The sequence below is a fragment of the Hyla sarda genome, chromosome 2, assembly GCF_029499605.1.
Source record: "Hyla sarda isolate aHylSar1 chromosome 2, aHylSar1.hap1, whole genome shotgun sequence".
Lineage (NCBI taxonomy): Eukaryota > Metazoa > Chordata > Amphibia > Anura > Hylidae > Hyla > Hyla sarda.
The window spans coordinates 338,141,074-338,155,913 of NC_079190.1; the positions used below are offsets into that span (position 1 = coordinate 338,141,074).

The 14,840-nt window shown below is 45.7% G+C and overlaps 1 protein-coding gene across 2 annotated transcripts in view; it reads right to left on the minus strand.

Moving 5' to 3' along the window:
• The window catches only part of TMCC2 (transmembrane and coiled-coil domain family 2), an 85,970-nt gene that overhangs the window by 57,899 nt on the left and 13,231 nt on the right, over positions 1-14,840 (minus strand). Inside the window, exon 2 of one of the 2 annotated variants that reach the window (XM_056558071.1) lies at positions 7,582-8,166. The exons of the other annotated variant lie outside the window; for it this stretch is intronic. Within the exon in view, the coding sequence (XP_056414046.1) occupies positions 7,582-8,166 (585 nt within the window). The remainder of the gene's footprint in view (positions 1-7,581; positions 8,167-14,840) is intronic. 2 annotated transcript variants of the gene reach the window in all.

Genomic DNA, 14,840 nt, shown 5'->3' on the forward strand with positions numbered 1-14,840 from the left:
ATTGTGGTGGTGCCGATGGGACCACTAAACACCAGGAATTACCGGCATTTAAAGGGGTATTGTAGGAATTTTTTTTATTTGACTATGCTACAGGGGCTTTAAAGTCAGTGCAGTTCATAATATAGTGTCTGTATCTGTGTGTGACGGTTTTCTCACAATTCTTATGTGATTTTCACCCAAATATTTATTTTTAACAGCATGCAAAATGACTGTTGTCTCAGATTTTTCCCAGGTTGCAATGTGGCCGAGACCTGCAATGTGGCCGAGACCTGACTCACTAGTGAGCTGATGACAGGGAGCCTGTCTGCTTCAATGGGTGGAGGGATCACTTGGAGGGCGAGAGATCAATCTGCAACTAATGCAACAGCTGTAGGCACCCTGATTGAAAACCACAGGTCTTTTGAATGGATGCAGCTCATTTATGTTTCAATGGGTGGGGTGGCTGATGTGTGGGAGGGAGGAAAATGGAATTATGGGATTTGTAGGCAAAGAAGAAAAGTCAAACGGGAAATACCAGTTCACAAAAAGCTAGCCACAGCATTATGGTAATCTCATGACATAGCCATTTAGCCCCAAGACAAGCACAGATCCTCCCTAAGCATGTCCATTACTGTCTGCCAGGTATGTACTAAAATCAACTTATGGTGGTTAACCCCTTTAACCATTTAAATAAAGGACATCAGAATGATCTCTGATGTCCATCATTAACGGCAGATGTTTGCTGCTAATAGCAGCGAACATTTGTCGTTTTGACGGGGACCCAACTCGTGGGCCCGCATCATGTTCCCCTCACTTGAACCATGACATACATGTACGTCATGGGTCAGGAAAGGGTTAAAAGGCCAGGAGGAAAAAATGTAATGCAAAAATGAAAATTGGCTGTGTCCTTATGACCAAAATGAGCTGTGTCCTTAAGGGATTAATCATTTTTATTCTTAGTTTGTCAGTAGAAAAATCCCTTTAAAGGGGTTATCCACCATAAGGTGATTTTAGTATGTACCTGGCAGACAGTAATGGACATGCTTAGGAAAGATCTGCGCTTGTCTTGGGGCTAAATGGCTATGCTGTGAGATTACCATAATACTGTGGCTAGCTGTTTGTGAACTGGCATTTCCTATTTGCCTTTTTTTTTTTTTTACTACAAATCCCATAATTCCATCTTCCTCCCTCCCACACATCAGCCACCCCACCCATTGAAACATAAATGAGCTGCATCCATTCAAATCAGTGTGGTTTTCAATCAGGGTGCCTACAGTTGTTGCAGATTGATCCCTCTCCCACCAAGCGATCGCTCCACCCATTGAAACAGACAGGCTCCCTGTCATCAGCTAACTAGTGAGTCAGGTCTCGGCCGCATAGCAACCTGGGAAAAATCTGAGACAACAGTCATTTTGTATGCTGTTAAAAATAAATATTGGGGTGAAAATCCCAGAAGAATTGTGAGAAAACCGTCACACACAGGTACAGACACTATATTATGAACTACACTAACTTTACAGTCCCTGTAGCATAGTCAAATGTCCTGACTGATGGCATTAGTTTTCATAGTTTGAAAAAAAATACTGTTAACCAGGTATTCCAGTAAAACATTTCTCACATCCATCCATTTGGCGTAGATCAGCATTTCCCAAGCAGGAACCAACAAAACAACAACTCTCAGCATGCCCAGGTTTCTTTACCTAAAACATATATGCCTGGCTAGTATATCTGCAGAACAGAACGTGCGCTACATGCTAAAAACAGCATCTTTACAATAGAGGTGCCGCGGGAGAGGTCACATGGTAGTTCTTAGGCACACGCCAGCACACCAGTAACAACATTTATCCTTTCAGCGCCTGCTTGACAAGTATACACAGCTGAATTATTCATTGTTAATTAGTCTGGTAGCAGTAAAAATACCCATCTTCACATCTGTATGTAATCTCATATCCTATGTACAACACAAGCAGACACCATACGTTACAAGCTTACAGCCCCTCCCCCAGCCTGTCACCTGAATGACACTAGAACTATGTAGAGGTACACTGGTCGTTTTGTCTTTTAGGCTGTCACACGTGCTAAAACATCACGCATATACATCTGTGTAACAAAGGAATATAGAGAAAAGTATACAGTAGCATACCGCAAGGCTTTTATTGTACAGTGCCAAAACGCAGAATAGTTTCAGATTTAACAGAAAAGAGAGGACTGTTCTGACTCACAGAAATTATGTATACATTGAAGTGTAGTTATTCTTCATAATGGAAGTCGATAGCCTAAACATATATATGTAAATGTCTAAAAACACCTGTAAAGTATGTCTGAAACTGCTAGAGTAAACTATTTAGGCCATTGATGGACATGTCAAGAAAGTATCTATATATATATATATATAAAACTCAACGTGTGTATGTGTGTGTGTATGTTCCAGCATCACGTCCAAACGGCTAGAGATATTAACATGAAACTTGGCACACATGTTACTTATATGTCAACAACAAACATAGGATAGGTGATTTAACCCTTACTCACCCCCATTTGCCAGGGGTGGGGTTTATGTTTAAAGTCCCATACAAGTCTATGGGAAATATATGTTACTGCATAACTTCCAAACGGCTGGAGGTATTTCCACAATACTTGGTCACATGTTACGGTATATGAGGACGGGATAGGAGGACGGGATAGATGAACTGGATAAGAGGTCGGGATAGGAGGACAGGATAGGAGGACGGGATAGGAGGACGGGATAGGAGGACGGGATAGGAGGACGGGATAGGAGGACGGGATAGGAGGACGGGATAGGAGGACGGGATAGGAGGACGGGATAGGAGGACGGGATAGGAGGACGAGATAGGAGGACGGGATAGGAGGATGGGATATGGGGTTGGGATATGACAACAATATATGAGGACGGGATATGAAGTCAAAAGCTTCCTCCTTTGTTTATTTTCCTCCCCAACAAGGATTAGGAAGGAAAAACCGGGCAACGCAGCTAGTACTAGTATAAATTTTAAGTTAATGTATATAAAACACATGGGATGCGAGCCAAGCCTTAGACCGACATGATTCTTCATCCAATTTTTACAGACCCTGACTGGCATTTACAGTAAGGCAAAAATGTATTGTCAGCCCCCAATTGTGCATGTTCTCCCACTTAAAAAGATGAGGGAGGCCTGTAATTTTCATCATAGGTATATCTCAACTATGAGAGACATAATAAGAAAAAAAATCCATAAAATCACATTGTCTGATTTTTAAAGAATTTATATGCAAATTATGGCGGAAAATAAGTATTTGGTCACCTACAAACAAGCAAGATTTCTGGCTCTCACAGACCTGTAACTTCTTCTTTAAAGGGGTATTCCGGTCAAAAACATCTTATCCCCTATCGTAAGGATAGGGGATAAGATGTCTGATCATGGGGGGCCCGCCGCTGGGACCCCCCGCGATCTCCCTGCAGCAGCCCGCATTCTATGCGTAGCTGCATCTGAAGTTTCGGAAACCTCCGGGCTTCCGAGACAGGGAAGTGAGGTCATGGTACGCCCCCTCCATTCATGTCTATGGGAGGGGGCGTTGCAGTCGTTACACCCCCTCCTATAGAAAAGAATGGAGGGGGCGTGGCGTGATGTCACGTCCCCGTCTTGGAAGCCCGGTGGTTTCCGAGACTTCAGACGGAGCTACGCATAGAATGCAGGCTGCGGCAGGGAGATCGCGGGGGGTCCCAGCGGCTGGCCCCCCGCGATCAGACATCTTATCCCCTATCGATAGGGGATAAGATGTTTTTGCCCAGAATACCCCTTTAAGAGTCTCCTCTTTCCTCCACTTGTTACCTGTATTAATGGCACCTGTTTGAACTTGTTATCAGTATAAAAGACACCTGTCCACAACCTCTAACAGTCACACTCCAGAAACAAAATTGTAGACCTGCACCAGGCTGGGAAGACTGAATCTGCAATACGCAAGCAGCTTGGTGTGAAGAAATCAACTGTGGGAGCAATTATTAGAAAATGGAAGACATACAAGACCACTGATAATCTCCCTCGATCTGGGGCTCCACGCAAAATCTCACTCCATGGTGTCAAAATGATCACAAGAATGGTGAGCAAAAATCCCAGAACCACACGGGGGTACCTAGTGAATGACCTGCAGAGAGAGCTGGGACCAAAGTAACAAAGGCTACAATCAGTAACACACTACGCAGCCAGAGACTGAAATCATGCAGTGCCAGACATGTCCCCCTGCTTAAGCCAGTACATGTCTGGGCCCATCTGAAGTTTGCTAGAGAGCATTTGGATGATCCAGAAGAGTATTAGGAGAATGTCATATGGTCAGATGAAACCAAAGTAGAACTTTTTGGTAAAAACTCAACTTGTCGTGCTTGGAGGAGAAAGAATGCTAAGAGGCATCTAAAGAACACCATACCTACTGAGAAGCATGGGGGTGGAAACATCATGCTTTTGGGATGTTTTTCTGCTAAAGGACCAGGACGACTGATCCGTGTAAAGGAAAGAATGAATGGGGCCATATTTTGTGAGATTTTGAGTGAAAACATCCTTCCATGAGCAAATGCATTGAAGATGAAACGTGGCTGGGTCCTTCAGCATGACAATGATCCCAAACACACCGCCTGGGCAACGAAGGAGTGGCTTCGTAAGAAGCATTTCAAGGTCCTGGAGTGGCCTTGCCAGTCTCCAGATCTCAACCAAATAGAAAACCTTTGGAGGGAGTTGAAAGTCTGTGTTGCCCAGCGACAGCCCCAAAACATCACTGCTCTAGAGGAGATCTGCATGAGGAATGGGCCAAAATACCAGCAACAGTGCGTGAAAACCTTGTGAAGACTTACAGAAAATGTTTGACCTCTGTTATTGCCAACAAAGGGTATATAACAAAGTATTGAGATGAACTTTTGTTATTGACCAAATGCTTATTTTCCACCATAATTTGCAAAAAAAAAATCTTTAAAAATCAGACAATGTGATGTTATGGATTTTTTTTTCCCTCTAAATCTAAATGTATCCTCTGCATAACAATGGAAATTTATATTTCATTTTGTGTCTGAGAAACGATGGAGGACAACCCTACGGAGAATAAAATGTTATGCTGCTATGGCAGACACATTGTTTGTCTAAGACAAGAGGCCATGTGTGTGCATGTCACTGTTAGGCACCTGCTTACTTCAGGCTGTTAATACATGTCAAAGGTATGCATCAGGACATACACCTTTGACACATAACAATGTTAAAGTGTACCTCTAATTAGCAAAAACTTTTTATATAATGTAGGTAATAACATTTTATGTATATGTGTAATATACATTGGTTAAAATGTTGTATATTTTTGCCCCACTGAGGACAAGCAGGGCTCTGTACAATGAGAACAAGCGGGGCTCTGTGCACCGAGGACAAGCGGGGCTCTGTGCACCGAGGACAAGCGGGGCTCTGTGCACCGAGGACAAGCGGGGCTCTGTGCACCGAGGACAAGCGGGGCTCTGTGCACCGAGGACAAGCAGGGCTCTGTGCACCGAGGACAAGCAGGGCTCTGTGCACCGAGGACAAGCAGGGCTCTGTGCACCGAGGACAAGCAGGGCTCTGTGCACCGAGGACAAGCAGGGCTCTGTGCACCGAGGACAAGCAGGGCTCTGTGCACCGAGGACAAGCAGGGCTCTGTGCACCGAGGACAAGCAGGGCTCTGTGCAGGAGGACAAGCAGGGCTCTGTGCACCGAGGACAAGCAGGGCTCTGTGCACCGAGGACAAGCAGGGCTCTGTGCACCGAGGACAAGCAGGGCTCTGTGCACCGAGGACAAGCAGGGCTCTGTGCACCGAGGACAAGCAGGGCTCTGTGCACCGAGGACAAGCAGGGCTCTGTGCACCGAGGACAAGCAGGGCTCTGTGCACCGAGGACAAGCAGGGCTCTGTGCACAGAGGACAAGCAGGGCTCTGTGCACAGAGGACAAGCAGGGCTCTGTGCACAGAGGACAAGCAGGGCTCTGTACACCGAGGACAAGCAGGGCTCTGTGCACCGAGGACAAGCAGGGCTCTGTGCACCGAGGACAAGCAGGGCTCTGTGCACCGAGGACAAGCAGGGCTCTGTGCACCGAGGACAAGCAGGGCTCTGTGCACCGAGGACAAGCAGGGCTCTGTGCACCGAGGACAAGCAGGGCTCTGTGCACCGAGGACAAGCAGGGCTCTGTGCACCGAGGACAAGCAGGGCTCTGTACACCGAGGACAAGCAGGGTTCTGTGCACCGAGGACAAGCAGGGCTCTGTGCACCGAGGACAAGCAGGGCTCTGTGCACCGAGGACAAGCAGGGCTCTGTGCACCGAGGACAAGCAGGGCTCTGTACACTGAGGACAAGCAGGGCTCTGTACACTGAGGACAAGCAGGGCTCTGTACACTGAGGACAAGCAGGGCTCTGTACACTGAGGACAAGCAGGGCTCTGTGCACAGAGGACAAGCAGGGCTCTGTACACCGAGGACAAGCAGGGCTCTGTGCACCGAGGACAAGCAGGGCTCTGTGCACCGAGGACAAGCAGGGCTCTGTGCACCGAGGACAAGCAGGGCTCTGTGCACCGAGGACAAGCAGGGCTCTGTGCACCGAGGACAAGCAGGGCTCTGTGCACCGAGGACAAGCAGGGCTCTGTACACCGAGGACAAGCAGGGTTCTGTGCACCGAGGACAAGCAGGGCTTTGTGCAGTGAGGCTCTGTGACATGTTCCCAGCTCACACAGCAGAATGATTGACAAGTCAGGAGCCTGCACAGAGCCCTGCTCTTTGCACAGAGACACACAGGCAATAGCTGCAGGGACAGAGCATTTTTTCACACAAAAATATACACATTGGTTTATAACCAATACCATATATATTACAAATACCATATTTATCGGTGTATAACACGCACTTTTAAAACCTAAATTTAGGGCAAAAAGCTTGCCTGCGGGTTATACCCCGATAAATGTTCTGGTCACTGATTTAAAGTGGTTGCAGCGCCAGCTGCTTGCCAAAGATCAGAAGCCTGGCCGCGGCCACTTTAAGCCTGTGACCAGCGGCGACTCTTGCAGGCTAAGGCTGTGTTCACACCACGTTTTGTTAAATACGGTTCCCGTATACGGCTGGGGGGAGGGGGGCGGTGCTTAATCGCGGCGCCCGCACTCAGCCGTATTCGGGAACCGTATTTAATGCATGTCTATGAGCCAACCAGAGTGAACCGCAGCCTCCGGTCGGCTTCGTTTTCGGCCGTATGCGGTTTCCCGACTGCAGGCAAAAACGTGGTCGACCGCGGTTGCCGAGTACGGCTGAGTGCGGGCGCCGCGATTAAGCCCCTCCTCCCAGCCGTATACGGGAACCGTATTTAACAAAACGTGGTGTGAACCCAGCCTTACACTTCTCCTGCTGATTTTAATATTTAATATATGGCGGCTTCCTATATAGGAAAGCGCAGTCCACTACTTTTTCCAATTCAATAAAACAAATAGTTATACCAACATATACGACCCTCAAAGAGGCCTTTATTGGTTGACATGCAACATATGTGCCAAATGGGAACACAGCCTTAGACAACTGGATGCAAAACAGGATTCTTATTATAGGAAGATACCACCATACCTTTTCTGTTGCTCTATCTTGATCTTCATGTGAAAATCCTCCAGCCCCGGTAGTATCCCCTCCAGCTAACATTGCAGCATCAGTGGTAGAAGAAGATCTAGGTCGACCTTGGTGGTGGTGTAACACAGCAGCCAGTCCACCATCCATTGGTGGGGGTCGTCGAGGCAGATGAGGGCTTCCTCCACGCAACTGCTGATGATGATGCTGAGCAGTGTCCCCAGGGCCACTCTTGCTCCGACGACCACCGCCATGCTGACCAGAGCCTCTCTTGACAGAAGGACGGGAGCGTATTTGTTGTAGTACACGGTTAAAGGCAGTAGGACGTGCTGGTAAATCATGCAAAGAAACAGCATAAGACACCCGATGCATTTCTGGGGATCGCTCCTTCTCATCTGCAGAGTCGTGGTCTGAAGAGGACAGGGGGGCAGTTATGGATGCTTGTGAAGTTTGGGGTCCGGGGGTTGAGCAAGCAGCAGCGGGTTCTGTAGCTGCCTGGTGGTCGCGCTCTCTGGAACGCCGTCGACTATGAAAGAGGTGCTTCAGTCCGTGTCCAAACATGGATCCTTCAGAAAGCTGTTGGATTTTCTGTAGGGAAATATGGTTTGCTAGGCAGTTAAAGATTTATCAAAGATACATTAAAAAGAAAATTTACCAAAACGAATGTGCTTGTGGCATGACGCAATAATAAATGCAAAGTATTCACCAATAACACAGTCCTATTTATACTAAACAGTCATAAAAACTATTTATATAAATTGACTATTACTTCCAGTACAAAGGACCTTTCACCATGGGAAGTGCAGCTTCTAGCCTGCACAGTGGCTCAATTTGCCAAGTCTGCACTATATAGCAGTGTACATATTTTCCATTCTTACCCATTATACTTTATCATTCCAGAATAATGTGCTATTCAGTATGAGCTATACTTTGATATATACCCTTGCCCGTAATGACTAGGCCTATTCCTTGCAAAATAGTGACCCACCAGAGTGCTAACCGTTTAAGCTCCTTACGCATTGGAGCTTGTCAGACCTGAAATCCTGCAGTCTGAGAGTTTACAGCTGGCCGGAGTCAGAAAGAGAATGTCACATTACAGCCATAAAAAATTTACAGTCTCCACATCAGCTATCAGGTTCCCAGACTGGTGTCTAAGCTCTGGGCTAACCTGCGATGCCGACAAGAGAGGACAGCAAAGAGATGTAAGGCAAGGCGCGACGGTCTGGAAAACAGAGCGGTAGTGGAAAAATCGGAATATAAGCAAGAAAGACAGGAAGATACAGGCTGAGAAAGTAGGTGCGAAGAATTGTGTGAGAAAAGATGAGAAAGTGATAGTGAGAGAAGAGATTAAAGGTATGACAAAGGAACATAGGATTGTGTGACAGCGAGAAAAAAAACACAGACAAGCACATATGAATAATTTATACATCATGATGGCTTGGTCAAGAACGCAGCAGTTCAGTGGGATCCATGCTCCCCAAGTATTCCGGCTGTAAAGGTCACCAAGAATTTCTATTATTATTCCTGTTAAATAATAAAATACATATGTGCATACATTACAATAATCATTTCCCCCATCTCCATGCCTCTGTATAAAACAGGATTCCAGGGGTAGAGCCTGGCATGGCATATCCACTGCAGATTTTGTTGCAGGTTTGTGTCAGAGTCTCTGCTGCAGAATTAGATGCAACAAAAATGTTTAGTATCCACTTTTCAATTATTTGCTGCAGTTTCACTACATTTCGTACCAAAATCCACAAGAATGGATTTATTGCGGATTTTGAACACAAGGATGAAAATCTTATACATAAAAAGAGAAGACCTGACTCACTGACTCATCAACACTCAGCCTAAACCCTTGGACCTAGAAACCTGAATTTTTGCACAGGTGTTGTTTTTAAGAAGTAGAAAAGGAATAAGAAAGGATTTTTCGAAATTCCACCCTTAAGGGGGTGAAAAAGGGATCAGGGTTTTTTTTTTTTTTTTTTTTTTAAGTCCCATATAAGTCTATGGGAAATATATATTACGGCATAACTTCCAAATGGCTGGAGATATTTCGATAATATTTGGTCACATGTTACTGATATGTCCCAACAGGGACCGGCGCCGAAGATCCATTTACCGATCCGGAGGCTGCGGGCGACGGAGATCGGCGGGCGGTGACGGAGATCGGCGGGCGTCGACGTCGTGCGGCTGGATCCTGTGGAAGCCGGTGAGTTGCCTAGCGACATCTGGAGGGTAACAGCGACAGCTGTTTGGGCATGCTGGAATATGTAGTTTTGCAACAGCTGGAGGGCTACAGTTTGAGACCACTATCTAGTGGTCTCTAAACTTTATCCCTCCAGATCTTGCAAAACTACAACTCCTAGCATGCCCAATCAGCTGTTTGCTGTCCGGGCATGCTGGGATTTGTAGTTTTGCAACAGCTGGAGGACCACCGTTTGGAGATCACTTTGCAGTGGTCTCTAAAACTGTAGCCCTCCAGATGTTGCAAAACTGCAAATCCCAGCATGCCCAAACAGCTGTCTCGGCATGCTGGGAGTTGTAGTTGCGTACCTCCAGCTGTTGCATAACTACATCTCCCAGCATGCCCTTTGGTGATCAGTACATGCTGGGAGTTGTAGTTTTGCAACAGCTGGAGGCACACTGGTTGGAAAATACTGAGTTAGATAACAGAACCTAACTGAAGGTTTTCCAACCAGTGTGCCTCCAGCTGTTGCAAAACTACAACTCCCAGCATGCACGGTCTGTCAGTACATGCTGGGAGTTGTCATTTTGAAACAGCTGGAGGTTTGCCCCCCCAGGTGAATGTACAGGGTACATTCACACGGGCAGGTTTACAGTAGGTTTCTTGCTTCAAGTTTGGGCTGCGGCAAATTTTTTGCCGCAGCGCAAACTCCTAGCGGGAAACTCACCGTAACACGCCAGTGCGAACGTACCCTAAAAACACTACACTAACACATAATAAAGAGTAAAACACTACATATACACCCCCTTACACTGTCCCCCCCAATAAAAATTAAAAACTTATTGTACAGCAGTGTTTCCAAAACGGAGCCTCCAGCTCTTGCAAAACAACAACTCCCAGCATTTCTGGACAGCCACTGACTGTCCAGGCATGCTGGGAGTTTAGCAACAGCTGGAGGCACCCTATTTGGGAATCACTGGCGTAGAATACCCCTATGTCCACCCCTATGCAATCTCTAATTCAGTCCTCAAATGCGCATGGCGCTCTCTCACTTCAGAGCCCTGTCGTATTTCAAGGAAACAGTTTAGGGCCACATATGGGGTATTTCCGTACTCGGGAGAAATTGCACTACAAATTTTGGGGGGATTTTTCTCCTTTTACCCCTTATGAAAAGGAAAAGTTGGGGGCTACACCAGTTTGTTAGTGTAAAAAAATTAAAAATGTTACACTAACATGCTGGTGTTGCCCCATACTTTTTATTTTCACAAGCGTTAAAAGGAAAAAAAGACTCCCAAAATTTGTAAGGCAATTTCTCCTGAGTACAGAAATACCCCATATGTGGTTGTAAAATGCTCTGCGGGTGCACAACAAGGCTCAGGAGTGAGAGCGCACCATGTACATTTGAGACCTAAATTGGTGATTTGCACAGGGGTGGCCGATTTTACAGCGGTTCTGACATAAACGCAAAAAAAGAAATACCCACATGTGACCCCATTTTGGAAACTACACCCTTCATGTAATGTAATAAGGGGTGCAGTGAGCATTTACGCCCCACAGGTGTCTGACAGATTTTTGGAACAGTGGTACGTGAAAATGAAAAATTTTATTTTTCATTTGCATAGCCCACTGTTCCAAAGATCTGTGTAAATACTCACTGCACCCCTTATTAAATTCTGTGAGGGGTGTAGTTTCCAAAATAGGGTCACATGTAGGGGGGTCCACTGTCCTGGCACCACGGGGGGCTTTGTAAACGCACATGGCCCCTGACTTCCATTCCAAACAATTTTTTTCCCCAAAAGCTCAATGGCGCTCCTTCTCTTCTGAGCATTGTAGTGCGCCTGCAGAGCACTTGACGTCCACACATGGGGTATTTCCATACTCAGAAGAGATGGGGTTTAAAATTTTGGGGGGCATTTTGTCCTATTACCCCTTGTAAACATTTTTAATTTGAGGGAAAACTAGCATTTTAGTGGAAAAAAAAAAACATTTACACATCCAACTTTCACGAAAAGTCGTCAAACACCTGTGGGGTGTTAAGGCTCAATGGACCCCTTGTTACGTGCCTTGAGGGGTGTAGTTTCCAAAATAGTATGCCATGTGGTTTTTTTTTTTTTTTTTTTTGCTCTCCTTGCACCATAGGGGTTTCCTAAATGCAACATGCCCCCCAAAAACCATTTCAGCAAAATTTGCTTTTCAAAAGCCGAATGTGACTCCTTCTCTTCTGAGCATTGTAGTTTGCCCGCAGAGCATTTTATGTCCTAACATGGGGTATTTCCATACTCAGAAGAGATGTGGTTACAAATTTTGGGGGTCATTTTGTCCTATTATCCCTTGTAAAAAAAAATATTTGAGGGAAAACTAGCATTTTAGTGAAGAAAAAAATATATAAAAATTTTCACATCCAACTTTAATGACCACCTGTGGGGTGTTAAGGCTCACTGGACCCCTTGTTATGTGCCTAGAGGGGTGCAGTTTCCAAAATAGTATGCCATGTGGTTTTTTTTTTTTCTGTTCTGGCACCATAGGGGCTTCCTAAAAGTGACATGCCCCCCCCAAAGACCATTTCAGAAAAATTCACTCTCCAAAATCCCACTGTCGCTCCTTCCCTTTTGAGCCCTCTACTGCGCCCACCGAACACTTGACATATACATATGAGGTATTTTCTTACTCGAGAGAAATTGGGTTACACATTTTAGGAAGATTTCTCTCCTTTTACCCCTTGTAAAAATTCAATAACTGGGTCTACAAGAACATGCGAGTGTAAAAAAGGAAAATTTTGAATTTTCTCCTTCAATTTGCTGCTATTCCTGTGAAATCATTTATTGGGTATTTCTAAAAAGAAGGTCCTTCAAATCCACTTCAAAACAGAACTGGTCCCTGAAAAATTTCAATTTTGAAAATTTTGTGAAAAATCGGAAAATTGCTGCTATACTTTGAAGCCCTCTGATGTCTTCCAAAAGTAAAAACATGTCAACTTTATGATGGAAACATAAAGTAGACATATTGTATATGTGAATCAATATATCATTTATTTGGAATATTCATTTTCCTTATAAGTAGAGAGTTTCAAAGTAAAAAAAAATGCTAAATGTTAAATTTTTTTCATCAAATTTTGGAATTTTTCACCAAGAAATGATGCACGAATCGACAAAATTTTACCACTAACATAAAGTAGAATATGTCACGAAAAAACTATCTCGGAATCAGAATGAAAGGTAAAAGCATCCCAGAGTTATTAATGTTTAAAGTGACAGTGGTCAGATGTGCAAAAAATGGTTGTGTCCTACAGTGAAAATTGGCTGTGTCCTTAAGGGGTTAAAGTCCCATGCAAATCAATGGGAAATGTATGTTCCCACATAACTTCCGTACGGCTGGAGATATTTCAATACCTGGTACACATTTACAGGTCGGGATATGAGGACGGGATGGGAGGTCGGCATAGGAGGACGGGTTGATCGGGATATGAGGTCGTGATAGGAGGTCGGGATAGGAGGTCGAGATAGGAGGACGAGATAGGAGGAGGGGATAGGAGGACGGGTTTGGAGGACGGGATAGAAAGGTCAGGATAGGAGGTCGAGAGAGGTTGGGATAGGAGGTCGGGATAGGAGGTCGGGATAGGAGATCGGGATATGAGGACGGGATAGGAGGACAGGATAGGAGGACGGGACAGGAGGTCGAGATAGGAGGACGGGACAGGAGGCCGAGATAGGAGGTCGGGATAGGAGGTCGGGATAGGAGGATGGGATAGGAGGACGGGATAGGAGGTCGGGATAGGAGGAAGAGATACGGGGTCGGGATAGGAGGAAGGGATAGGAGGTCGGGAAGGTCGAGATAGGAGGACGGGATAGGAGGTCGGGATAGGAGGACGGGATAGGAGGAAGGCATAGGAGGACAGTATAGGAGGTCAGGTTAGGAGGTCAAGATATGAGGATGGGATATGAGGACAGGATAGGAGGACAGGATAGGAGGACGGGTTAGGAGGAAGGGTTAGGAGGAAGGGTTAGGAGGACGGGATAGGAGGACGGGATAGGAGGACGAGATAGGAGGACGAGATAGGAGGACTGTTGGCAGTATATAAGCAGCGCGAGAAGGCGGGTTCCCCTGCCGCAGACTCGGTAAAAGTCCTCAAAGGATGTCGATCTTCAATTCCATGAAACAGCAGATGTAATGTTTCGGGTTGTTTGGATGCCCGTAGACTTTACCCAGAGCGGCCTCATTACTATAGGATCGTAAAAAGTAAAATCTATGTTACCCCAAATTTAACGTGAGCAGGCCGCGGGCAAAAGCTAGTCCACAATAAATCTGAAGTGTATGATCCCAATAAACTGACATGCTGTGGATTTCAATTCCGCACCACAAGTCAGATTCCATGCGGATGTTTTCTCCAATCACATCCACATCGCTGGTGAAACTAGAGGGTGTGGTGTAACCACTGGAAATTGTTTGCAGAAAACCTACAGCATAATCAGGGTATTTCAAAAATGGAGAAACAAAACATGGCCACACAACTACCGGTAATACTATGATCTAGTTGCTTCTCAGCATGTTTCAAAAGCATAATAGTTAACAGGTTGTTGGTGTACCTTTTGATCAAAATGTGCAAGACCACTCGCCATGTCAAGGCCACAGGTGAGGTCCTGTGCGGCGGCCGTTGCTGTTGTGGCGCCATGTCTGTGGATACTCTATGACTAAGCGCCAATGGAGTGAAATGCGTTAGAGACTTTTATCCTGTATTTCTAAACCTTTGTATGCAACCTTCAATAAAGCCGGAATAGTTTTTTCTACACACCGATGGTGCTGAACAGCTTTCTTCTCATGTCTGAGGGATGGCGTGGCCCAGAGCCACTGGACTGTTCCCCCTATGAGCACTGGCTGGTGGTGGTTGACAGTCAGCACCACATTATTTTATGTTAGAAAGGTTAAGAGACCCGCTACACACATATGGCCCTGAGGTGGTTAGCAGTAGAGCTGGGCGGTATGACTAAAAATGTGTATCACGGTATTTTTGTAAATTATGGCTGTTCCACAGTATTTAATGGTATTCCCCCCCCCATCATATGACCCGTGGGCACTG